Source organism: Hyperoodon ampullatus (assembly GCF_949752795.1).
Source record: "Hyperoodon ampullatus genome assembly, chromosome: 14".
Taxonomy (NCBI): Eukaryota; Metazoa; Chordata; class Mammalia; order Artiodactyla; family Ziphiidae; genus Hyperoodon; species Hyperoodon ampullatus.
In genome coordinates, this window is record NC_136927.1 from 3,288,962 (window position 1) to 3,316,841 (window position 27,880).

A 27,880-nucleotide genomic window follows, 5' to 3' on the forward strand; every position below is an offset into this window, starting at 1 on the left:
CCTTCTCACCAACAGTGTAGAGGGTTCCCTTTTCTCCACACCCTCTCCAGCATAGATTTATTTGTAGACTTTCATGATGGCCATTCTGACTGGTTTGAGGTGATATCTCATTGTAGTCTGATTTGCATTTCTCTAACAATTAGTGATGTTGAGCATCTTTTCATGTGCCTGTTGGCCATCTACATGACTTCTTTGGAGAAATGCCTATTTAGGTCTTCTGCCCATTTTTTGATTGGATTGTTTGTGGTTTTTTGATATTGAGTTGCATGAGCTGTTTATATATTTTGGAAGTTAAACCTTTGTTGGCTGCATCATTTGTGAATATTTTCTCTCCATAGGTTGTCTTTTCATTCTGTTTATGGTTTCCTTTGCTGTGCAAAAGCTTATGGGTTTGGAGTTCGGGGTTTTTTGGAGTATGAGCCACCCATCTCGTAGCGTGGCCCTGCACCTTGCGTGGCCCTGCAATAAACCTTCCTCTGCTCCAAAAAAAAAAAAAGCTTATGGGTTTATTAGGTCCCATTTGTTTATTTCTGCTTTTATTTCTTTTGACTTGGGAGACTAATTGAAGAAAATATTACTACAATTTATGTGCACAAATGTTTCACCTATGTTCTCTTCTAGGAGTTTTATGGTGTCATGTCTTATGTTTAGGTCTCTAAGCCATTTTGAGTTTAATTTTGTGTATGGTATTAGGGAGTGTTCTAATTTCATTGATCTACATGAGACTGTCCAGCTTTTCTCCATTGTATATTCTTGCCTCCTTTGTTGAAAATTAATTGACCATAGGTGTGTAGGTATATTTCTAGGCTGTCTGTTCTGTTCCATTGATCCATATGTCTGGTTTTATGCCAGTACCATGCTATTTTGATTACTGTAGCTTTGTAGTATTGTCTGAAATCTGGGAGGATTATGCCTCCTGCTTTATTCTTTTTCCTCAGGATTGCTTTGGCACTTCTGGGTCTTTTGTGGCTCCATATAAATTTCAGGATTATTTGTTCTAGCTCTGTGAAAAATGTCATGGGTAATTTGATAAGGATCACATTAAATTGGTAAATTGCTTTGGGTAGTATGGCCACTTTAGCAATATTAATTCTTCCAACCCAAGTCTTTATACCTTTCTGTCAGCATTGGTATACAAAACTTATCAATTTGTTCTCTAGTATCTTGTTTATTCCCAGTGTCCATTTAGCTTTGACGATTTCATCCTTAGCAGCCTGTCTGGTATGGGGTACGCTGTGGTGCCCCCGTCCAGAACAGTTCCTCTAGGTGACACACCCATCCCCAATGCCAACACCTGGTCTGTTGAGGCTCAGAGCTGTGGCCCTCCTGGGCACTGCTACTGCCAAGGGGACGTGTCCCTCCCAAGGGGACCCCCTCCCATGGGTCAGTCTGTGACCAATGGCTGGTTGCTGTGGGCACAGAAAAGTCCAGTCCCTTGGCCTCAGTTTAGGACAACTCGAAGGGGCATCCCTGCTCTGGAACTCCCTGTGGGATCAATGAGACATCACTGGAAGCCTCTCCTTCTGCCCAGCCCTGGCCTCTTCTCTTCCTTGGCAGTGTGTCTACGGAGCACCCATAAAGCTTATACAGAAAACTCTTCATGGCCAGAGTCTGTTTCCAGGGCACTCAGTCTAATGCACATATGTTTTTGAAACATAATGTTGTACGCATTTCTTTTGAGGCAGTCAAACTACTACTACATATCAAGTGCAGTTACTAACATCAGTACCCATCAGTCAGCAATGGAAGGTTTTCTGATTTCATAATCTTCCAGAATGAGTGTGTCTCCGGGTCATCTGACATGTCATCCATGCAGCTTCTAACCGTGTTCTTCAGAAATGGTACCTTGCCTGTTTCCTGTGCTCCATTGGTCTCAGACTCATTGCTGACAGTTTCTACACAGCCTGGCAATGTGAGTGATTCTGCAATTGCAGGAGGAGTTTGGCTTTAGCTATTAAATGCAGCACTTTGTAACTAGCTTCTTGTACTCAGACTGGTACAGTTGTAACCAGACTCATAAATACTTGTCATTCTTACTTTGTACCTGCAGACAATTTTCCCAGTTCTAATATTTTTGTGTAAGAGTGATGTTTTGGGGAAAGGTGCTGGCATAATTTTCCTGGTATCTTTGCTTCCATCAAATACAACATTTAGGCTGAAAAAGAAGATTATTGGAACACACAAGTCTGAATTCTAGATCAGCCTCGTTATAGTCCCTGATTAGAAAATGTTTCTACTATTCTGACTTGGTATACCTGATGATGTTCCTTTAATCAAAAAGTTGTTCATTAAGGTGAGAAAATATGTCTTTATAAATATAAAATAGTATTAATAATATTGACCTAAATAACTTTAATAAATATTTACATATTTAAATATCAAGTACAATAAAGTGGACTATATGTATGTATGTAGTAACTTCAGAAATGAACTTTTCAAAAAGTTTTGGTTGAACAAATTCTTAAGAAAGTTTTCAAATAAATCGGGTTGGAAAATCCAAAAAAAATGCATACAGTAAGCAATATTGATACATTCCTTTTTTATTTAATTAAAGGATTAAAATTCTGAAATACTCATGACATATATAAGTTGTGTAATCTCTTATCCAAAATATTTCAAAAAGTAAATTATTTGAAGCTGTAAAGCCCTGTAGTCCTAATGAGTTGATTTAATTAAGTAGGTTATTTTTTTTCCTTTTTTTTAATTTGAAGTATAGCTGATTTACAATGCTGTGTTAGTTTCAGATGTATAGCAAAGTGATTCAGTTATGCATATATATACACATATATATACACATATACAGATAATCTTTTTCAGACTCTTTTCCATTATGGGTTATTACCCATATATAGAATATAGTTCCCTGTGCTATATAGTAGGTCCTTGTTGTTTATCTGTTTTATATACAGTAGTGTGTATCTGACACCAAGTTCTTAAAGGATAATCTTAAAGGTGAGAAAAAGTGGCTCATGGGATTGACAAGGTATACCATACAGAAATCTTCCTAGAATCCTCTTTAGACTCTCTCTTTATCAGATTTTTTTCACTATCTGCAGCTGCCAAAAACCATTCTCTTTCCCTCTCTCTCCTCACACACACACGTGTACACACACACACATGCACATGTGTACACATGCACACACACAGTTCCCTACCTCCCTGCCACACCACTTTCTCTGCCCTTCCTCCTTCATCGCTGGCTGTCACCTCTGTGGCCAGTGACCCTCACTGCCTTCCAAAGCCCCCTGGGAAGCATACCCTTGCATCCTTCTCTGATTCCTCTTCTTCCGTGGGAAGCAGCCGCTTGGAATTCGGATGGACCCATTCATTCTCCGCTTCGTTACTTACTAAGCCATGATGGCCACCCTTGCCAAGACCAGTACCATGTACTTTCACGTATTTGCTTTCTTTTCTTCAGATTCTACAGTTGAGCACCAAGGAATCTTTTTTTTTCTTTTAAGATATCTTTATTGGAGTATAATTGCTTCACAATACGCGTTAGTTTCTGTTGCACAACAAAGTGAATCAGCCATATGCATACACATGTCCCCATATCCCCTCCCTCTTGCGTCTCCCTCCCACCCTCCCTATCCCACCCCTCTAGATCATCGCAAAGCACCGAGCCGATCTCCCTGTGCTGTGCAGCTGCTTCCCACCAGCTATTTTACGTTCAGTAGTGTATATATGTCGATGCTACTGTCACTTCACCCTAGCTTCGCCCTCCCACCCCATGTCCTCAAGTCCATTTTCTATGTCTTCTGCAGGTTATTATTTTTAAACATGTTTTTAAATTTCTAAAAAATGATTCATTTTGAAATTTCATCAAGAATCAGATCTTGCTGAGTTTACATCACTATCAAAGATGAAAGGAAGGGAATGAGGGAGAAGAACAGATTTTAAATCATTCATGTTTTATCGGGGAGCACTTAATACCAGAAAATAATCGTAAGCATAATCACACATGCCCTGTATATAGGACTAGGTGAAAATACTAACCAAATTCATTGAAAAAAATACCCACACACACTGAACAACAACAACAACGACTCACTGATGAGAAGCAACTTGCAGCTAAAGTAAAGCTCAGCTTGACAAGCTGGACCAGTGGGCGTCAGGGAAGGCGTGGCTTAGCCACTCCCAGCATCTCCTGGCCGCAGATACTATATATTGTAGAAAGTGAAAAATAGTGATGGATTCAGGGGGTTTACAGAAAAAGTCTGTGTATAGTTTCACTTTTTAAATAGACTTTAGAGGAATTTTAGGTTCACAGCAAACTTGAACAGCGGGTACAGAGATTTCCCGTCTCCCGCTGGCCTTCCCACAGCGTCCCTCGCCGTCAACATCGCCTCCGGATGGTAATTCTGTTACCGTTGATGAACCTATTCTGACGCCTGTTTATCACCCAGAATCCATAGTTTGCTTCAGGATTTACTCTTGGTGTTGGACATTCTATGGGCTTGGACAAATGTAGAATGACATGTGTCCACCATTGCAGTATCACACAGAATCGTTTCCTTGCCCTAGAAATCCCCTGTGTTCCATCTATTCATCCCTCCCTCCCCACCCCTGACAACCACGGATCTTTTTCTGTCTTCAGTTTTGCCTTTCTCAGAATGTCATATAGTTGGACTCCTAAAGTATGTAGCCTTTTTGGATTGCCTTTTTTCGCTTAGCAATGTATGTAATGCACACGTATAGTTTTCAAATGTCATTTCAACAGTTGTAAATTTTTGAGTGGCTGTAAACAACGGTTTACTACTGTGAAAAGCTGACAGACATCAGTCTCTCCCGGCCCAGGTGCACCCCGTGGGCAGCACCCTGACGGGACCACTCTACCCTGCAGTGCCCCCTGCTCGCCACTCTCCAAGAAATCCATTCTCAGCTCCCAGAAATGGCCCTTGTTTTAGGTTGCAAACAGTTTTCCATAAGGAAAAAGACTCCTGTATCTGAAACCACTCCTGTGGTTTTCCTTTCACATAACCTGGTTGTTAGGTGCCCTCGAGTGCTGGGTGCTTCACCACAGAGCTCCTTGTCCTTGGCTGTGAGAATTGAGACAGTATCCAGTGAGCTAACGCTGTATCCAACTTAAGACCGAGGACACACTGGGATCGGTGCTGGGGGAATTATCTGGTGAAAATAGATGTTTTTTTGAGCAATGAAAATCACAAAAAAGCATAACACCAGTCACTTCACCAGGCCTCTTCAAGGCCTGCAGTTAGAGGCTTGGAAAGAATAGCACTTCAATTGCTAATTATCTGGGGAGAAAGTGTCCCTGGAGGCCTTACTCCCAGGAGCAGGAGGCCACAGCTTCCAGCTAGGATCCTGGTGAAGACTGAACCCGGCTCTGGACACATGGGCCTCCACCTTTCTGCAGACCGGTGGCAGCTCAGAGCCTAAGCCCGGCCTCTCCCAAAAGGGCAGGGTTACGTAACCGTCGCTAATTAAGACCTTTCAGCCGCAGTGACTCGGTTGTTTGAAGCGCTGTCAAGAAGGATTTATGGGCTGTAGGTCTTCTTCTCACTTGAGGGAATTTTTAATACCGTTGTTCGCAAATCTGTGAGTCACTTTTGATGACAATAATTAGGAAAAAGAGAAGCTGAAGGATCTGAGAGAGAAGAGGGCTGAGAAAAATTGGCAATTTTTGGAGTAAAACCCAGGATAGGTAAGAGAAAGGAATCTGAAGCTTCAGAACCTCTATCCTGTGACTTTGGGGTGGAGAGTGTGTGCAAAAGGGCCGGACCCTGTGAGCTTTGATGTGAGGATGGCACAGACAGGGTGGTTCTCGAGTCTCATGGTTGTGTGCCATCTTGGGTCATGAGAAGGGAGGGGGAATTGCCTTCTTAACCGGGTCAGCCAGGGCTGGAGGCCTGGGTCCTGGGGTGGGGTGAGGGGCCAGAACCAGGCAAATGAGCGCCTCTCAGCATGGCTGTTACGTGACGCCAAAGCAAAGCAAAGCAAAGAACAGCAGGAGATTACTGCTCATTTAGTTTATGCAAAATGCCATTTTATTAAAGTGTTTGATCCGTATGGTCTTAGTTTAGAGAAATATAACAACACTTGACTGGAAAGTTGTCTGGAATTTCAGAGTCAGTGATTGGAAATGAAATCCCAGAGCTAAGCCTGCGAAGAATGAGACGTGGGTTCTAGGAGAGAAAGTCACAGCTCTTCTCAGTCCCTTCCCAGCAGCCCTTGCTGTTTTCCCTTCCCCTCCCCTTTCCCTCCTCTTTTCCTTCTTTCTTCCGGGGGAGACTGTCCCGGTGACCCACTGCTGTAGAATAAACTTAGAGGCTGAAGGCAGCACCGTTGCATCATATCTCATGGTTGCGTGGGCTGGGAATTTGAGCCTGGGGGGGCAGTGCCTTGTGCCCTGTCAGTTGGCAGATGGGCTGGGCTGGCGGTTGGGTGTCGGGGGAGGGAAGACGGGTTCACTCACGTGTTGGTGCCTTAGCAGGGAAGGCTGTGAGGCCGGGCACCCTGGGACTGTCCACCTGGGCCCCTGCACACAGCCTCTCCAGCATGGTGGCTGCAGGGTCGCCAGACTCCTGCCATGGCCGCTCGGGGCTCCCAGAAAGGACAGTTCCAGCGATCAGGAGTAGAAGCTTCTAGTTCATTAAGGCCTGGATTGTATTCTCTTGGTCAGAATAGTCACAGAGCCTGCATTCAGGGGGTCCACACACAGACACCACCTCTAGATGAGAAAAAGCATCAAAGAATCTGCAGCAGTTTTAAAGTCGGATTTATTGCGACATAACTGACTTACAGTAAAACTCTACCTCGAGGGTAGAGCTCTGCCCTACCCTCAGCCCTTGGCAGCAACCATCCGTGTTTTCTCTCCTTTAGCTTTTCCTTTTACAGAATATCATAAACGTGGGAAAACCCGGCAGGTAGCCTTCTGACCTTTCCCTAGTGTGATGCATTCGAGGCCCACCTGTGTTGTTGCTGAGGGTGAGACATCCCTTCCCGCTCCCTGCTGAGCAGCGTTCCATCCCGCGGACGGACCACCGTTCGTTCTCCTCTCCACCAGTTGGAGGGCTTTGGGATGTTTCCAGTTTAGGGTGGTTATTACTAAAACTGCTATAAACATAGCATACGGATTTTTATGTGAGCTGAAGTCTTCACTTCTGTTGCATACATAACTTAGGAGCAGGACTGCTGGATTGTACGGCTAGAGCATGTTTAACTCCGCAAGAAACTACCAAACTGTTTTCCGAGTCACTATTACCGTTCTGCATTCCCATTAAAAGTATGAGAGTTTCAGTTGCTTTGCATCTTCACTAAAATCTGGTCATTGTTTTATTGTAACTCTTCTAGTAGGTATATAGTTGTATCACATCACGATTTAATTTCCCTGGTGGCCAGTGATGCCGATTGAGGGCCTTTTCATGTGCTTATTTCTATCGTTACATTTTCTTTGTTCAAGTAACTATTTAATTATTTTTGACAATTTTTTGAGGTTTTGGTTTTCTTATTATTGAGTTTTGAAAGTTTTTTGTATATATTCTGAATAAAAGTCCTTTACTGGATATGTGTCTTACAAGTATTTTCTCCCAATCTGAGGCCTCTCCTTTCATTTTCTCAACAGGTGTCTTTCATAGAGCAGAAGTTTACTATTTTGATGAAGTCAGATTTATCAGTTTTCTTCTTTCGTGGGTTGTACACTTGCTGTCATATCCAGAAATCTTTGCCTAACCCAACAACATCAAAACTATTTTTTCCTAGAAGTTTTATAATTATAGATTTACATTTAAGCATGTGATCCATATCCATTTTGAGTTAGTTCTCATATATGGTGTGAGGTATGGATCCAGATTGGTTTTTGTGGGGCTTTTTGGCATATGGATGTCCAGTTTGTTCCAGCACCATTTGTTGAAAAGACTATCTTTTTCCACAGTTGGCCTTTGTGCTTTTGTTAGAAACCAACTGATATGTATGTGAATAATTTCTAAACTCTGTTTTATCGAACGATGTGTTCCTCCTTTCTCCAGTAACACTTTGTTTTAATTACTGTAGATTTATAGTTAGTTTTGATATCATGTAGTAAAGGTTGTCCAATTTTGTTCTTCTTTTTTGAAATTGATCTTGCTATTCTAATTTCTTTGTTTTTCCATATAAATGTTAAAGTCAACTTTTCAATTTCTAAAAAATGCTAGCTGCAATTTTGATTGGGATTGCATTCTACCTATAGATCAATTGGGGGAGAATTGGCATCTTTGTTATGTTGTCTTCCAATCCATTAATATATGACTCTTCATTTACTCTTCATTTACTTCATTTGATTTCTTTCATCTGTTTTCAGCATACAGATCTTGCATACAGTTTGTTAAATTTATATCTATTTCATGTGTTAACTGCCATGTAAATGGTACTGACTTTATTTTATTTTATTTTATTTATTTATTTTTGGCTGCATGGGGTCTTCATTGCTTCGCATGGACTTTCTCTAGTTGCGGCGAGCGGGGGCTTCTCTTCGTTGCGGTGCGCAGGCTTCTCATTGAGGGGGCTTCGCTTGTTGCAGAGCATAGGCTCTAGGCACATGGGCTTCAGTAATTGCAGCACGTGGGCTCAGTAGTTGTGGCTCGCGGGCTGTAGAGTGCAGGCTCAGTAGTTGTGGCACATGGGCTTAGTTGCTCTGTGGCATGTGGGATCTTCCTGGACCAGGGCTCAAACCCGTGTCCCCTGCATTGGCAGGCGGATTCTTAACCACTGCGCCACCAGGGAAGCCCCAGTACTGAATTTTTAATTTCAATTTCCAGTTGTCCATTGCTTGTGTTTGAAAATATAATTGACTTCTGTGTTTTGATCTTGTATCCTATGATCTTGCTAATTTCAGTTCTAGGAGTATATAGTTGGTAGTCTGAGGAATTTTCTACATGGATGATCATATTGTCTGTGAATAGAGGGAGGTTTTTTTGTTTTGTTTTATTTTGTTTTCCTTTTCTATCTGTATGCCTTTTGTTTCTTTTTCTTGGATTACTGCACCAGCTTGCCCTTCCAGAAGAGGAATGGCAAGAAAGACACATTTGCTTTGTTGCTGATCTTAGGGGAAAGCATTCAGTTTTTCATTTTAAATAAGTTGTTGGTTGTAGGTGTTTTACAGATGCTCCTTAGCAAGTTTAGTACGTTCCTTTTAATTCCTACTTTGAGAGGTTTTTTTAAATCAGTATTGGAGGTTGAATTTTGTCAAATTCTTTTTCCAAATCTATTAAGATGATTATATTTTTTAAATTCTATTGATAATGTTGAATTACCCTGATTGATATTCAAATATTGAGCCAGCCTTATGTTTATAAGATAAACCCCACTTGATTAGGATAAACTGTGATTTTTACATATTGTTGAATTTGACTTTCTAATATTTTATTAAGGATTTTTGCACCTGTGTTCTCAGGGATATTTGGCCTGTAGTTTTCTTTTTTTTTTTTTCAACATCTGTTTCTTGTTTTGGTGTCAGGATAATCCTTTAGAATGTCTTTTATTTCATTCTTCTTCAAATGCTTGGTAGAATTAACCAGTGAACCTTATATGCTTAGAGTATTCTTTTTTTTGTTGGGAAGGTTTAATTTTGTATTCAAATATTTGATAGCTCTTTGACTACTCAGGTCATCTATTTCTTCTTGAGTAGATTGGAAGTGTGTTTCTTTTAAAGAATTTGTTCATTTCATCTAAGTTGTTGAATTAATGAGCATAAAGATACTCAAAATGTTTTTATTCTTTTAATCTCAGTAGGGTTTATAGAGGTGTCTCCTGATATTGGTGATGTTGGTAATTTGTGATTTCTGTCTATTCTTGATCAGTCTGGCTAGGAGTTTATTGATATTTAAAAGAACCAGCTTTACAGTGCTGGTCACCCTATGCCAAGCAACTAGCAAGGCAGAAACACAGAGATAAGAAACACATAATAAGGCCACAGGCACCCCAAAACACACCACCGGACGTGGACCTGTCCACCAGAAAGGCAAGATCGAGCCTCGGCCACCAGAACACAGGCATTAGTCCCCCCCACCAGGAAGCCTACACAACCTACTGAAACAAACTTAGCCACGGGGGACAGACACCAAAAACAACGGGAACTACGAATTTGCAGCCTGCAAAAAGGAGACCCCAAACACAGTAACATAAGCAAAATGAGAAAGCAGAAAAACACACAGCAGGTGAAGGAGCAAGATAAAACCCTACCAGACCTAACAAATGAAGAGGTAATAGGCAGTATGCCTGAAAAAGAATTCAGAATAATGATAGTAAAGCTGATCCAAGATTCTATTTCCAAGATCCAAAATCTTGGAAATAGAATAGACAATATGCAAGAAACAGTTAACAAGGACCTAGAAGAATTAAAGATGAATCAAGCATCGATTAAAAACACAATAAATGAAATGAAAAATACTCTAGATGGGATCAATAGCAGAATAACTGAGGCAGAAGAACGAATAAGTGAGGTGGAAGATAAAATAGTGGAAATAACTAATGCAGAGCAAAATAAAGAAAAAAGAATGAAAAGAACAGAGGACAGTCTCAGAGACCTCTGGGACAACATTAAACGCACCAACATTCGAATTATAGGGGTTCCAGAAGAAGAAGAGAAAAAGAAAGGGACTGAGAAAATATTTGAAGAGATTATAGTTGAAAACTTCCCTAATATGGGAAAGGAAATAGTTAATCAAGTCCAGGAGGCACAGAGAGTCCCATACAGAATAAATCCAAGGAGAAATACACCAAGACACATATTAATCAAACTGTCAAAAATTAAACACAAAGAAATCATATTAAAAGCAGCAAGGGAAAAACAACAAATAACACACAAGGGAATCCCCATCAGGTTAACAGCTGATCTCTCAGCAGAAACGCTACAAGCCAGAAGGGAGTGGCAGGACATAATGAAAGTGATGAAGGAGAGAAACCTGCAACCAAGCAAGGATCTCATTCAGATTTGATGGAGAAATTAAAACATTTACAGACAAGCAAAAGCTGAGAGAGTTCAGCACCACCAAACCAGCTTTACAACAAATGCTAAAGGAACTTCTCTAGGCAAGAAACACAACAGAAGGACTATACCTACAATAACGAACCCAAAGCAATTAAGGAAATGGGAATAGGAACATACATATCAATAATTACCTTAAATGTAAATGGACTAAATGCTCCCACCAAAAGACACAGAGTGGCTGAATGGATACAAAAACAAGACCCATATATATGCTGTCTACAAGAGACCCACTTCAGACCTAGAGACACATACAGATTGAAAGTAAGGGGATGGAAAAAGATATTCCATGCAAATGGAAATCAAAAGAAAGCTGGAGTAGCAATTCTTATATCAGACAAAATAGACTTTAAAATAAAGACTATTAGAAGAGACAAAGAAGGACACTACATAACGATAAAGGGATCGATCCAAGAAGAAGATATAACAATTGTAAATATTTATGCACCCAACATAGGAGCACCTCAATACATAAGGCAAATACTAACAGCCATAAAAGGGGAAATCGACAGTAACACAATCATAGTAGGGGACTTTAACACCCCACTTTCACCAATGGACAGATCATCCAAAATGAAAATAAATAAGGAAACACAAGCTTTAAATGATACATTAAACAAGATGGACTTAGTTGATATTTATAGGACATTCCATCCAAAAACAACAGAATACACATTTTTCTCAAGTGCTCATGGAATATTCTCCAGGATAGATCATATCTTGGGTCACAAATCAAGCCTTGGTAAATTTAAGAAAATTGAAATTGTATCAAGTATCTTTTCCGACCACAATGCTATGAGACTAGACATCAATTACAGGAAAAGATCTGTAAAAAATACAAACACATGGAGGCTGAACAATACACTACTCAATAACGAAGTGATCACTGAAGAAATCAAAGAGGAAATTAAAAAATACCTAGAAACAAATGACAATGGAGACACGACGACCCAAAACCTATGGGACGCAGCAAAAGCAGTTCTAAGGGGGAAGTTTATAGCAATACAATCCCACCTTAAGAAACAGGAAACATTTCGAGTAAACAACCTGACCCTGCACCTAAAGCAATTAGAGAAAGAAGAACAAAAAACCCCAAAGTTAGCAGAAGGAAAGAAATCATAAAGATCAGATCAGAAATAAATGAAAAAGAAATGAAGGAAACGATAGCAAACATCAACCAAACTAAAAGCTGGTTCTTTGAGAAGATAAACAAAATTGACAAACCATTAGCCAGACTCATCAAGAAAAGAAGGGAGAAGACTCAAATCAATAGAATTAGAAATGAAAAAGGAGAAGTAACAACTGACACTGCAGAAATACAAAAGATCATGAGAGATTACTATAAGCAACTCTATGCCAATAAAATGGACAACCTGGAAGAAATGGACAAATTCTTAGAAATGCACAACCTACCAAGACTGACTCAGGAAGAAATAGAAAATATGAATAGACCAATCACAAGCACTGAAATTGAAACTGTGATTACAAATCTTCCAACAAACAAAAGCCCAGGACCAGATGGCTTCACAGGCGAATTCTATCAAACATTTAGAGAAGAGCTAACACCCATCCTTCTCAAACTCTTCCAAACAATATCAGAGGAAGGAACACTCCCAAACTCATTATATGAGGCCACCATCACCTTGATACCAAAACCAGGCAAGGATGTCACAAAGAAAGAAAACTACAGGCCAATATCACTGATGAACATAGATGCAAAAATCCTCAACAAAATACTAGCAAACAGAATCCAACAGCACATTAAAAGGATCATACACCATGATCAAGTGGGGTTTATTCCAGGAATGCAAGGATTCTTCAATATACGCAAATCAATCAATGTGATACACCATATTAACAAGTTGAAGGAGAAAAACCATATGATCATCTCAATAGATGCAGAGAAAGCTTTCGACAAAATTCAACACCCATTTATGATAAAAACTCTGCAGAAAGTAGACATAGAGGGAACTTTCCTCAACATAATAAAGGCCATATATGACAAACCCACAGCCAACATTGTCCTCAATGGTGAAAAACTGAAACCATTTCCACTAAGATCAGGAACAAGACAAGGCTGCCCACTCTCACCACTCTTATTCAACATAGTTTTGGAAGTTTTAGCCACAGCAATCAGAGAAGAAAAGGAAATAAAAGGAATCCAAATCGGAAAAGAAGAAGTAAAGCTGTCATTGTTTGCAGATGACATGATACTATACATAGAGAATCCTAAAGATGCTACCGAAAAACTACTAGAGCTAATCAATGAATTTGGTAAAGTAGCAGGATACAAAATTAACGTACAGAAATCTCTGGCATTCCTGTACACTAATGATGAAAAATCTGAAAATGAAATCAAGAAAACACCCCCATTTACCGTTGCAACAAAAAGAATAAAATATCTAGGAATAAACCTACCTAAGGAGACAAAAGACCTGTATGCAGAAAATTATAAGACACTGATGAAAGAAATTAAAGATGATACAAATAGATGGAGAGATATACCATGCTCCTGGATTGGAAGAATCAATATAGTGAAAATGACTCTACTACCCAAAGCAATCTACAGATTCAATGCAATCCCTATCAAACTACCACTGGCATTTTTCACAGAACTAGAACAAAAAATTTCAAAATTTGTTTGGAAAAACAAAAGACCCCGAATAGCCAAAGCAATCTTGAGAACGAAAAACGGAGCTGGAGGAATCAGGCTCCCTGACTTCAGACTATACTACAAAGCTACAGTAATTAAGACAGTATGGTACTGGCATAAAAACAGAAAGATAGATCAGTGGATCAGGATAGAAAGCCCAGAGATAAACCCACGCACATATGGCCAACTTATCTTTGATAAAGGAGGCAGGAATGTACAGTGGAGAAAGGATAGCCTCTTCAATAAGTGGTGCTGGGAAAACTGGACAGGGACATGTAAAAGTTTGAGACTAGATCATTCCCTAACACCATACACAAAAATAAGCTCAAAATGGATTAAAGACCTAAATGTAAGGCCAGACACTATCAAACTCTTAGAGGAAAACATAGGCAGAACACTCTATGACATAAATCACAGCAAGATCCTTTTGGACCCACCTCCTAGAGAAATGGAACTAAAAACAAAGATAAACAAATGGGACCTAATGAAACTTCAAAGCTTTTGCACAGCAAAGGAAACCATAAACAAGACCAAAAGACAACCCTCAGAATGGGAGAAAATATTTGCAAATGAAGCAACTGACAAAGGATTAATCTCCAAAATTTATAAACAGCTCATGCAGCTCAATAGCAAAAAAACAAACAACCCAATCCAAAAATGGGCAGAAGACTTAAATAGGCATTTCTCCACAGAAGATATACAGACTGCCAACAAACACATGAAAGAATGCTCAACATCATTAATCATTAGAGAAATGCAAATCAAAACTACAATGAGATATCATCTCACACCAGTCAGAATGGCCATCATCAAGAAATCTAGAAACAATAAATGCTGGAGAGGGTGTGGAGAAAAGGGAACACTCTTGCACTGCTGGTGGGAATGTGAATTGGTACAGCCACTATGGAGAACAGTACGGAGGTTCCTTAAAAAACTAAAAATAGAACTACCATATGACCCAGCAATCCCACTACTAGGCATATACCCTGAGAAAACCATAATTCAAAAAGAGACATGTACCAAAATGTTCATTGCAGCTCTATTCACAATAGCCCGGAGCTGGAAACAACCTAAGTGTCCATCATCGGATGAATGGATAAAGAAGATGTGGCACATATATACAATGGAATATTACTCAGCCATAAAAAGAAATGAAACTGAGCTATTTGTAATGAGGTGGATAGACCTAGAGTCTGTCATGCAGAGTGAAGTAAGTCAGAAAGAGAAAGACAAATACCGTATGCTAACACATATATATGGAATTAAAAAAAAAAAATGTCAGGAAGAACCTAGGGGTAAAACGGGAATAAAGACACAGACCTACTTGAGAATGGACTAGAGGATATGGGGAGGGGGAAGGGTAAGCTGTGACAAAGCGAAAGAGAGGCATGGACATATATACACTACGAAACGTAAGGTAGATAGATAGTGGGAAGCAGCCGCAGAACACAGGGAGATCAGCTCGGTGCTTTGTGACCGCCTGGAGGGGTGGGATGGGGAGGGTGGGAGGGAGGGAGATGCATGAGGGAAGGGATATGGGAACAGATATATATGTATGACTGATTCACTTTGTTATAAAGCAGAAACTAATAAAAAATTAAAAAAAAAAAAAAAGAACCAGCTTTTGGATCCATTGATTTTCTCAATTATTGTTTATTTTTATTTCATTGATTTCTGCTCTTTTTCTTTGCTGTTTCTTTCCATAGGTTTAATTTACTCTCATAGATTCTTAAGGTAGAAGTTTAGATTCTAATATAAACATCTAAATGCTATAAATTCCCCTCTAACACTTCTATATCCCCAAATTTTGATATGTTGTGTTTTTCACTTTCATTAAACTGAAAGTGCTTTCTGACTTTCCATGTGATTTCCTCTTTAACTCATGGGTTATTTTGAAATGTTCTCCTTAATTTTGAAGTTTTTAGGGATTTTCCACATATCTTTCTGTTGTTAATTTCAAGTTTAATTCTGTTGGGTCATAAAACATACTTTTTGCGATTTCAGTTATTTTTAACTTGTTTAGGTTTGTTTTATATGACATGTATATTTCAAATATGTCCATCTCAGTTAAGTTCCATATGTGCTTGAAAAGAATGTGTAGTATGTTGTTATTGGGTAGATTTCAAAAGAAATATTATGTAGGTCAAGTTACTTGATGATGTGGTTCTGGTCTTGTAGATCCTTACTGATATTCTTTGTCTACCTTTTTTTTTTTTTAAATAAAGGAGTGTTGAAGTCACCATCTATACTAATAGATTTGTCTAGTTTTTACTTTCAGTTTTTTCAGTTTTGCCTTTTGTACTTTGAAGCTCTGTTGCATCCGCATTTAGGTTTGCTGAGTCTTCCTGGTGAATAGATCACGTCATCATTATATAATATCCCTCTTTATCATTGGTTTTATTCCTTGGTAGAGTATTTACTTTGACTGATATTAATATAACCACTCCAGGTTCATTTTAATTAGTGTTTCATGTATTTTTTTCCATTCTCTTACTTTTAAGCTATTTGTGTCCTCATATTCAAAGTGGGGTTGTTTTAAACACCATGTAGTTGGGTCTTGCTCTTCATCCAACTGATAATCTCTCTTTTATTGGTATATACAATAAAATATATTGGTAATATATTACATTATATATTTAATGTAACTGTTGATATGATGGGATTAAAACCTGCCACCTTGCTAATTGTTTTCTATTTGTTCTCCCTCTTATTTTTTTCCTTTTCTCTTCCTTTTGCCTGCCTGCTTTCTGATTCATTAGATATTTTTACAATTACATTATTTTTTTTACTCTTGCCTTATTTATATCTCTTTTCAAATCTGTTTAGTGATTACTCTGGAGTTTAAAATATATATCATTCATTAATCACAGTGTATCTTGAAATCCATTGTGTGTATAATGTAGGGACCTTGTAACAGTATACTTTCAATCCCTTCTTTCCACCCTTTGTGCTATTGTGGTCAGTCATTTTATTCTTACCTATGTTATAAGCCCACAATAAATTGCTACTATTTTTGAGAGTGAGCCAAAATAAGAAAAAAATACATTACATTTACTTCATTTTAACTATTTCCAGAAGTCATCAATTCTTTGCATAGATCTAAAGTTTTGGTGTCTGATATCATATTCCTTTAACATTTGTCATAGTGCATGCAGGTCTGCCAGTAATGAATTCTCTCAGTTTTTGTCTTTCTGAAAATGTCTTTATTTTGCTTTCATATTTAGAAGATATTTTCACAGAATATAGAATTCCGGGTTGATAGATTTTTCTATCAGTACTTTAAAGATATCACCCCATTACCTTCTGGTTCACATAGTTTCTGATGAGAAGGGCTGTTATTCTTGTTTTTGTGTCTTACATGCATTGTACCTTTTTGTGTATCTGCAGCACAGACTTTCTATACTCCCTTGCTAGCCCACATTCAGCCTTTAGCAATTCATTAAGAATTTCGCTGAATTTTCCCAGTTGTGTGGTGGCCATTGCTCTTTCTCTCGTGCTCTGTCACAGGCAAGCCCATGTTCACATTCCTACTCCTTGGGGAGGTCCATCTTTTCTTATATTTCAGACACTTGGTTGCCCTGTGACCTCAGCTTCCTTACGGGCTCAAGAAAGGTTCGGACTCTATCATTTGTTCAGCTTTTTCTCATGCTTAATAGCTGCGATGTTCTTTCCAACTTTCTACAGCCTGGGCAAAGCAATCCCCGTGGCCATTTTTAGTCCACAAATTTTGGATGGGTGCTGAGTGAGAAGTGGGACAGTCTTCTTGGTGACTTACTGAGGGAGGGACCCAGAGATAGCGCAGCCAGAGCAGATGGGAAAAGACAGGTGACTTGGAGCGTGACTGGAGGGGCTTGGATGAGTTCTATGTTTTTCACCTCTGCCTAATGAGATGAGCTTCTGAAGAAGAGCGTAATGAAAGGTGTAGTAATTTTTAACAGGACCGTGCTCTGTCCTCGCGTGTTTTGTGCCAAGAGACTCCTGTCTTTGTTTCTGTACCTTAAGCCAAAGGATCCTTTGGGATTCCGTGTCTTTCTTTTGAAACAAGCTCCTAAAGAACCAGGACCTTCGTTTGCATCCTGCAAAAAGTTGCTATGGCACAGCCAGTGGACCAGTACCCTCTCCAGAGGCCACTGAGGTTATCGTCCTTAAAAAGCTGGCCATGTCACGTCACTGCTGTTTTCCAAGGCTTTTGATTCCCCATTGCCTGCCGTATACACTGTTGTCCACTGTGTTTGACATGTGAGGCAATCCCCACAGTGACCTGTCTACTTCCTCCGCCCCTCTTACCCCCTGGACCCCACGTCCAGCCATGCTCACTGTTTTCTCACCATTCACCAGGTTTTTCATAATACCACGCCTTTGCTCACTCCATTTTCCCAGGTGCGAATGCCCTTCTCAAGGCCTTTCCCTCCTCAAAGTTCTATCCCAGACCTAGTGCAGGTGTCTTCTGATGTGAGGCCTTCCATGCTTTCCTAGGGCAGAGGCTCTGCCCTGTGTGTTTTCTAGAGTCGCTTGCCTATTTCAATTCTATGAGTGCTTCCCCTAGAATATGACTTCCTTGAAGACAGGCCACTGGGTAGGTATATAATTGGGTTCAGTAGCTGTTCAATAAAAGAAGTGGAAAGTGGAAATTTTTTAAAAGGTAATTTCTATGGCAGACAAAGAGAAATTTAGCCTACAAATGAATAAATAACAATACCTATGAAAAAGGATTTTTTTTTCATGTGAAGGATAATTGGGCTTGAAACACTGTGACATATAACAGGGAAGGCAGATTTCTGGATGAGACCTTGCCTTGATCTCGAGTATCGGGTAACTGAAAAAAACAATCGGAGAAAGCTTTTGTTTGCTCTCCATCCTGGGATCCCTAGGAAAGGCTCACCCATGGGGCTAAGGTGATCCGGTCCACTTTTCTGCGTGTGCCTTAAAGAATTCCCCAACAGAAAATGAGAAGTCGCCCAGTTCTTCTTCTTTGTAACGTCACGATTAGCTTCCCAAAGCGTCCATCACCCTCCCCGTTCTCAGCGCTGCGAGCCGGTGAATCGTGAGCAGCAGCTAAGCGTCTCTTCTCCTCCCCCTGCCCCGCGCCTCCTGCCGCGTGTCCTGCTGTCTCCCTGGCTGCCCTGGAGCAGTGCCGACCTCGCCCCCGCAGAACGTGCAGGTGGAAGCCGTGAACTCCACGACCATCCAGTTCCTGTGGAACCCTCCACCCCAGCAGTTCATCAATGGCATCAACCAGGGTTACAAGGTAGGCGCCTTGGGCCACAGCCTCCGGGCGGCCGTCGTGGGGTGTCGTGGTCTTGTGATGAGTGAGGGAGCCGCCCGCCCCTCATTTCATCAGGAACCCATGGCATCCGGTTACAGGGTGTGTTGACCTGCTGGGGTCACCTTTTATCCTGGGTCTTTTCATCAGCTATACTGGTTCAGAAACTCAAATTATTGGTTATCAAGAGGATGGTGCACGGGAATTCCCTGGCGGTCCAGTGGTTAGGACTCAGTGCTTTCACTGCCGAGGGTGCAGGTTCGGTCCCTGGTGGGGGAACTAAGATCCCGCAAGCCGCGCAGCATGGCCAAGAAACAAAAAGAAAGAAAAAAAGAGGATGGTTCATATAGAACCGAGCAATGTTATGAGAAGAGCCGTCCCTTTTAAAATGACCAGTGGGAGATGTATCCCTGTTGATTGGCATCAGCACGTGTACAAACCACTTCTTCCGGGAAGGGCGTCCTCTCAAAGCCCACTGGGTGAAACTGAGTGATGTTTCTACCAAGCAAGGATAAGTAGGTCCCCCTCTCGCTACTTTAGGGAAAGTTCTGTTTGTAGAACTGGGACCAGCTGACTCGGGGCACCTATCCGGACTGAATTAGAGACAGGGACGGACTCCTATCTGCCCTTTGTCTGAGTACCAGAATATGTTACCTTCAGAGATGTACCTGGATGCAATTCCCAAAAGTACAGGTTACCTTTCCTTTTAGATCAGCATCTCCTGGCTGGCCTGGGAGACCGTCTGAATGTTACCTGCAGCACGTTCGCAAATCTTCTGTGACAGCAGGTGAACTCAGGGAATATCTTTATAGACAGTTTGCTTGAAAACTTGGTCATTTCAGATTCAGAGAGTGTTATTTCCTCAGACACACAGTTAATTTTTTTTTCCCATTTGGATTCAACTTACTAAAACACTTGTTTTTCACTAGAAAGGCAGACGTATCTAGAAGTTTGTCTTGCCTTTTTTTTTCCCCCCAGAGGTACCTACAGTCAGAAGCTTCTTAGAAAGGAAATCATATTGATCAACGAAGTTGATTCTGCCTTCTTGACTCTCCTGTCAGGTCTTATTGGCAAGACCGGGGTGTTCATTCGATGGCTTGGTTGTCGGCCTAGAATCTATACAAATATTCTCCTTGTCCTGCACAGTGTCAATTTTCAGACCTAATTAACCCTAGAAATGTTTGGTGTCAGAGGAATTAAAAGTCACACTCATACATAATGTTGCCAAAACATTAAAACAACTTCCCTTGGAATGTGTATATATACTGTATTTCTTTAAAATTATAATCAGTCTCCTAAAATCCTTTTTAGAAAACTGGTGTCATATAAATTATAAATAATTAACATTGTCCCCATTGAACCAGGGGCTTCTTTTTGAATCAGCATAGGTGCCTAAATGGAAAAATATTTGTATTGATGTTTGATTGTACTGATGCAGTTGAATAACTGCATAATGTCATCATTATTTCTAAATGTTAAAAAATAAATATGTTCTGTAACATGTTTAAGTGAACAGAAGGTGAAGGTTTGAGGAGTGTCCATTTTCCCATTATGAGTTAGAGTAGATATTTCATTTATGTACACATGTATAAAATATATATATAAATATACATATTTGTACTCAATAATCTATGAGATATCTTTTAAACTCAATATTTTTCAGTGAGATTATACAATGTAGGATGTATGGGGTTTCTTAATTACAACTTTGCTTTCTTTGAAGACATTTTAATTGTGAAATAAAATTCTGATGCAGACTTGAGGGTGAAGACATGCAATTAAAAGGATCTCTTTTTCACCCTGTTCCATCCCAGCTTCTGGCGTGGCCAGCCGATGTCCCTGAGGCCGTCACTGTCGTCACCATTGCTCCAGATTTCCATGGAGTCCACCATGGGTACATAACGAACTTGAAGAAGTTTACTGCTTACTTCACATCAGTTCTGTGTTTCACCACTCCGGGGGACGGGCCTCCAAGCACACCTCAGCTCATATGGACACATGAAGACAGTGAGTACGCCTTTCCAAGTGTCTTATCAATAGCCTTTAGTCAATTGTCAAAGAGGTTTGGGCCACTGTCGTATCCGGCACAGGGCAAGAGCAAAGGTGGGTCACTGGGAAGCTCCATGTTCTCAGTGTGTTCACAGACTGCTCACCCTGAAGAGATAAGTCATTGAAAGTAGTAATAATGTTTGGCAGAGATGCTCTGTGGAGTATGGAAGGAAGACTGGCTAGAGGAAGGAGCTGTGAGGACAAGAGGGACAGTCCAGTCCCAGCTGTACAGTCAGCCTTTGGTCTTGTCTTGCTAGACTTCTCTTCACTCAGATTTCCACTTACAATCCCCTTACCTTCTTCTTGAGTCTCCCCTTAAAGCCTCCCAGCCCATGTCTTCCCTGACCTTCCCCAGGGGAATCTCACCTGCGCCTCTCTAAGACCCTGGACATTCCATTGTCTCCAGCTGGTCAATTCAGATCAGCTGTTTCTCTGCCCCTAGGCCAACTGATGCTTCTGGAAAACATTTTCTGAGAAAATGATCATAGATGTGCACAAAGATTTATATACAATGAGGTTAATTACAATTATTAGTAATTGAAAAAAAAATGAAAAACATTCAAATGTTCCAAAGGGGGATAATTGAAAAACTATGGAATGACAATATACTAAATATTTTTTAGTTATTAAAAAAAGTTTTGCAAGGAAACGGTCTTGATCTAATGTTACATGGTAAAAAAAAAACAGTATACAAAACTATATGAGTTACAAATTTTATACAAATACACTTGTATAAGACCATATTAGCTGAGAAAAGACCTTGAAGGAAATATATCACAATTCTGACAGTTGTTATCTCCATGTGACATGATTATGGGTTTCTTTTACTATTTTCTTCTTATTTCTCTGCATATTCTCTTTGCTACAATGAGTATGTACTCTTTTATAAGGAGAATTAAAACTTAAATAAGTTTAAAAGGGCTGCCACTTGTCTCTCCTCCAGCTTCCTCCTCTCCCATCTCAGCTGGGCTCTGGGTGTGGTCTGACCTTCTGTACTTATCTCTGCTTGGTGCTGTCATCCACTGCTCTGCTCTGCCCTGCCCCCTGAGACCCAGCTTCACTGTCCTCCCAGCAATGACATTTACAGAGGTCAAGGCCGAGCAAGATGAGCTTCCTCGCTTTCCTCCTTCCATCTGAGTTTCCCTGTGTTCTCACTCTTGGTCTTCTTCCCTCCTTTCTCAGAGGATGAAGAGTCTGACCTTTCCTTAGCCCACAGATATGCTCAGGTCTCCCTCACCCAGAAGTGCCAACTTTCTGACCGTGCTGCCCACTGTGTCACCCAGCTCTCAGTAAAAATGATTACTCTGACTCCTAACCTCTCCCGCTCCCCATAACCCATAGCCACCTGGCTTTCACTCCACTACTCTGCTGTAACCGCCTTGAATTGACTCAAGGTCTATGTCAAATTAGTGACACAGGAAGAATAGAAATGAATTTCTTGACTCTCTGAGACCACTGATATTCCTTCCATTAAAAAGATAAAAAGTAACTCTGCCACTATTAACTGATCCCTGATGTCCTTCCCATACTCTGATCTGCTGTCTGCTTTTTGTTTAACTGAAATTTTATTGAGATAGTTATAGATTCACATGAACTTGTAAGAAATAATACTAAGATCCCATGTACACTTTGCCCAGTTTCCCTCAATGGTAACACTTTCAAAAGTATAGTACATGACAACCAGGATATCTACATTGATGCAACCCATCAATCCAATTTAGATCTCTGCAGTTTTATTTGTTCTTGTGTGTGTGTGCGCACACGCATGCACGTGCATGCATGCGTGTATGTGTGTTTAGTTCTGTGCAACTTATCACATGTATAGATTTGTGTATCTACCATCACAATCAAGATACTGCATGGTTCCAATACCACAAAGATTCTTCTTTTATAGGTATATCCATGTCCTTCCGTTTCTTCCTTTCTAATCTATATGTCCTTTATTTCTTTTTTTTGCCATGTTGCAATGGCTAGAATTTCTAGTACTGTGTTGAATAAGAGTGGTGAGAGCAGACATTCTTGGCTTGCTCTTGATCTTAGAGAGAAAACATTTGGTCTTCCACTGTTAAGTATGATATTTCTCATAGCTGTTCTTTATCAAGTTGAGGTAATTTTCCTCTGATATTAACTTGCTGAGAGTTTTTGTCATGAATAAATGTTGAATTTTTTCAGTTGCTTTTACAGCATCAATTGATATGACCATATGATTTTTCTTTTTAGTTTGTTAATTGATAAGGTGGATTGATTTTCAAATGTTGAACCAACCTTGCATGATTGGAATAAATCCCACTTGGTCATGGTGTATAATTATTGTTCATGTTGTGGCATTCAGTTTGCTAATACCTTATGGAAGATGTTTTACATCTAAGTTCATGAGAGATATTGGTCTGAAATTTTATTTTACTGTATTTATTGTTTTTGTCTGGTTTTGGTATCAGCATAATACTGGCCTCATAAAATAAGTTCGTACTCTTCTGTTTTCTGGAAGAGATTGTGTAAAATTGGTATTAATTCTTCTTTAAATGTTTGGTAGAATTTTTCAGTGAAATCCTCTGTTCCTGGAGAGTTCTTTTTTGGGAGTTTTTAAATTATAAATTCAGTTTCTTTAATGGTTATAGTACTGTTCAGTCGTCTATTTCATTTTGGTAATTTGTGATTTTCAAGGAATCAATCCACTAAGTTGTTGAATTTCTGAGTGTAAAGTTGTTGGTAGTACTTCCTTATTGTTTTTCTAGTGGCTGCAAAATATGTAGTCATATTCCCTATTTCATTCTTTCTTCTGTTTTTTGTGGAGGTTTTTGGTCATTCTTCCTAGAAATTTATCAATTTTATTGATTTTTTTGAAGAACCGCTATCTTGTTTCATTAACTTTTCTCTATCGTTTTCTTATTTTCAGTTTCATGGATTTCTGCTCTTATTACTTCCTTCCTTCTGCTTGATTTGGGTTTATTTTGCTTTTCTGTTTTTAATTTCTTGGGGTAATCACTTAGGGTATTGATTTGAGGTCTGTCCTCATTTCTGATGTAAGCACTTAGTGTTATAAAATTTCCTCTTCACACTGCTCTAGCTGCATCCCACATATTTTGATATGTTCTGTTTCATCTTCACTGAGCTCTATATATTTTTATTTCCTTTGAGACTTCCTCTTTGACCCATGGATTATTTAGAAGTGTGCCATTTAATTTCCATGTGTTGGAAGTTTTCCTGTTGTCTTTCTACCATGGACTTCTAGCTTGGCTCCATTACAGTCAAAGAACACACTTTGCATAATTTCACTTCTTTTAAATTTATTGAGGTTTGTTTTATGGCCCAGAATATGATCAATCTCAGTTAAGGTTTCATGAGTTCTTGAAAATATAATGTGTATTCTGCTTTGGAATCTGCCTTATAATTATAAACTTTATATAGCCCTCATCAGATTTTAGGATTAAAGGAGACAGTTGGTCAGATGTAGCCTTCTCTTTTTTAAAAGAAGTGTTAAGTCTACCTCATCAAGTTCTGTGTGTACTGGGCCTGTCATAATTACAGGGGATTCATTCATCCATCTATCCAACATACAAACATGTATATGTACTTCCATTCCAATTTGTAGAATACCTGTTATGTGAGAGGTAGCCAGCTGCGTGTTGAAGGGGGAGCAGAGATAAGTAAGCACAGCCTCTGCCTTTAGAGCTCCCAGCCTAATCAGGTCTGAGGTGGACAGGACTGAGGTCAGTGCCACTGGGGAAGCAGGTCGTTAGCAGTGGCTGTGGCAGCCCAGTGAGGAGTGACAGAAAATACCAGGGGGAGTCAGGTCAGTCTTGTGGAGGAGCTGAGAACTGAGGTCAGCCCTGATGGATGAGCTTTTGATGCTGAGAATGGTTGAGAAGAAATAGAACCCGTAAAGGCAAAGAGAGTAGAAGAGAGTGTGAGAGGGGATGAGGGATTTAGCTCAGCTTCAGTGTAGTCTGTGGGGTGGGGGTGACCCTAGAGAACAAGTTGGGAGCCGACCCAGGAGAGTCTCAACTGCTAAGTTAAGACGCTTGGACAGAGATCGTCTAGGCATTGGGGAACCACAGAGGGATTTCCCTTAGGGCTGTGACTTGAGTGTTTCAACAGCTCTGTTTGGAGGTTTTGTGATGATGGGCTAGAGATAAAGGTGATGCAATCTGGGAAGAAGGCAAATAATTACGTGCACCTCTACACCCGCGGTGGAGCCAGCAGTGGGGGAGACGCTAGAGGCATGTCACAGAGAACTGGGGGCTGGTTAGACGTAGGGGGTGGGAAGACGGGGTTCTCCAGATCACTCCACATACTTCAGCGTGGGTGACGGGGCAGACAGTGACGCCCGTGACTGAAGGGTGGAAACAGGTCCAGGGCTAGGACACTGGGTTTAGTCGGATCACATTCACACAGAGGCAGGTGTGGCCAATGGGCAGCAGAGAGTCTGAAGCCGTAGATTTGGGAGTCCTAGCAATTAGCGATCGTGACCTTATTTCCCGAGGAAAATAATTGAGGGAATGTAATTGAGCCCGTGGTCTAACCACAGATGGAAATATCTGAAATCAGTGCCATCCACCTAAGTGGATGCAGTCGCTTTGGGAATCAGGTGAGCGTCAGAGAAACGGGCGGCTCCCTGGGCTCTGGCACCGTCACGGTGTGAGGGGAGGCTGGTCTGGGGACAGTGCAGGGGGTGGCGAGCGGAGGGACCTCTGGAAGAAGGAGGGAAGTTCTGCTTGCTCGGAGGGTCCGTGCTCCACTCCTCTGTAGGGAAACACAGCCTAACACAGCGTTTACATTTGCAAGCGGGGTGGGAGGGGAGAGTCCCCATAACTAAGGAAGGTGGGAGTGAACTCTAGCAGCGGCTATCAAGCACCCCTCACGGCTCTTCATCATTTGGACGTTTTCCTCTATTTCATTATTGAAAGAAGAGGCCAGGGCCGCATCTCTGCTCCAACCACAGCCAGGTCCAACTGGATATCGGGTTTTACTTTCCAGAGGACATTTGTTAAAAATAAAACGTGGCAAAAGCAGAGAACTTCTTCAGATAAATGAGAGAAAACTCCTGGCTGAATTCTTTACTAGAAAAGCCCTATTGTTGCCAGTTAAACAGACAGACACTAACTATGGGGAAGCATCCCATAATGCTGTGCAGCCAGGAAACAGAGCCTTAAAGGCAGCCAGGCCCACCATTCGTAAGGAAAAGAGAAATTAGGAATGTCTTGGGAATTGAGAAAAATGGCAGTGATGTCATCTTTTTAGAATTTTCTAACTGAGCCACCATTTTTTTGATAGGCAGGGAGCCTGTTCATCCTACTTAGAAAGATAGAGCATCCTTGTAAATAGGGACGATCTCACTGAAACGGGGGAGGTAGGGCTGCTGTCAGCTCTGGGGTGGGGGCGGCCTTTAAAAGAGGACTTGGGACTCTGGGTGCTGGAGAAATGGCCCCCATAGCTCTGTAGTGACAGTGCGGATGGCGCCATGGTTAGCCCCACATCCAGCTGGCCTCCTTCTCCAAAGCTCTGATGAACTAAGAACTTGGGGCCAGGGTGTGGGGAGTGGGAAGCTCAGTAGAGAGGAAACAGAATATAAACTTAAGCCTAGACCTTGCCAGCTGGTTCCAGCAGAGCTAGAGGACAGGAATATTTGGGCAGGAATCCAGGAAGCAGAAACACTGAGAATAGAAAAGGAACAAAAAGCTTTCTTTGCTGCTCTATCGATTGAAAAAGGAACAAGTCAGTTCAAAAATCCGCCGCAAAAAAAAAAAAAAAAAAAAATCCGTCAGACTGTCTTTCTGGAAACTCACAGTTGGGGGAGGATGAGATGGTCCTGACAGCCGTTCTGCTTTACCACGTTCCACACTCAGAGAGTGAAATGTGGGCTTCCCCGGTGGCGCGGTGGTCAGGAATCCGCCTGCCGATGCAGGGGACACGGGATCGAGCCCTGGCCAGGGAAGATCCCACATGCCGCGGAGCAACTAAGCCCGTGCGCCACGACTACTGAGCCCCCGGACAGCCCTGCGGTTCCTCCAGAGCAAGCAGGAGGCCCCCGTGCCAGGCCCAGCTCTGGGATTGGTGGCTGTGCATCCTCGGGCAGTTGCTTCACTGCCCTGGGCCTGGCGTTGAACTTTACGGCCGCAAAGTCGGGGAGGGATCCCAGCAGATTCGTAATGTCCCTCCGGCTCTGAGAATCTGCCATCTTGGATCTGTTGAACTCCTGTTTTGGCCTCTCAGGCCTTTTCTCTCCAGTGCTCTTCAAAGTGACAGCAAGCTCATCTTAGAAATGACTTTATATTCTGATGGTACGGTAACTGACACCTAGTAACAGTAGCAGCCAACGTCGATCAGCATTTTGGTGGTGTCAGGACACGCTAAGCGCTTCCGTGTTTTATTCCATTTCTTCTCACGATTACCTTGCAGAGTGAGTTATTTTTATTTTCCCCATTTCACAGATGAGCAAACTAAGGCTTAGAGAGCTTAAGTAATGCCCAGCCAGCAAGCAGAGGGGCCAGGCTTGAACCCCGCTGAGCCCAGCGTTAAATCGCAGCTCTGCCCTTCTGCACTAGAAGGGGCTAGGGTCAGGGAAACTCCAGGGAAACATGCCGTTTTGCTGGAAATTTCTCACACCCGCCCTGCCCCTGGGGCCCCTGGGGAGAGTGAGTAAGGGTTGCGGCCTGGAATTCTGGGTCAGGTCAGCAGGCATCGCCCTGCACCCAGGTGTGGCCGGGACTGCCTCCAGGCCAGCGCTCCGGGCTCTGTCCCCACACAAGCCAGACACGTGACACGGCAGCAAAGCCCTCTAGCACGCGGTTGCTTTCCAGATCCAGCCGCCTGGTTGTTCCAATTAGATCCGATCAGGAGGAAGACTGAGAAGGGATTGTGTCTGCCTCTGCTGCTGCTGGTGTCGGCCGTTCTCGGCGAGGCCAGCATGAGGCCGAGTGAAATCATTTATGTG

The 27,880-nt window shown here is 41.3% G+C and overlaps 1 protein-coding gene across 1 annotated transcript in view; it reads left to right on the plus strand.

Annotated features, from left to right (window-relative positions):
- The window catches only part of SDK1 (sidekick cell adhesion molecule 1), a gene marked incomplete at both ends in the record, with an annotated part of 840,970 nt that overhangs the window by 668,814 nt on the left and 144,276 nt on the right, over positions 1–27,880 (plus strand). The window contains 2 exons of the mRNA XM_079719129.1: positions 18,767–18,882; positions 20,712–20,904. Of these exons, the coding sequence (XP_079575255.1) occupies positions 18,767–18,882; positions 20,712–20,904 (309 nt within the window). The remainder of the gene's footprint in view (positions 1–18,766; positions 18,883–20,711; positions 20,905–27,880) is intronic.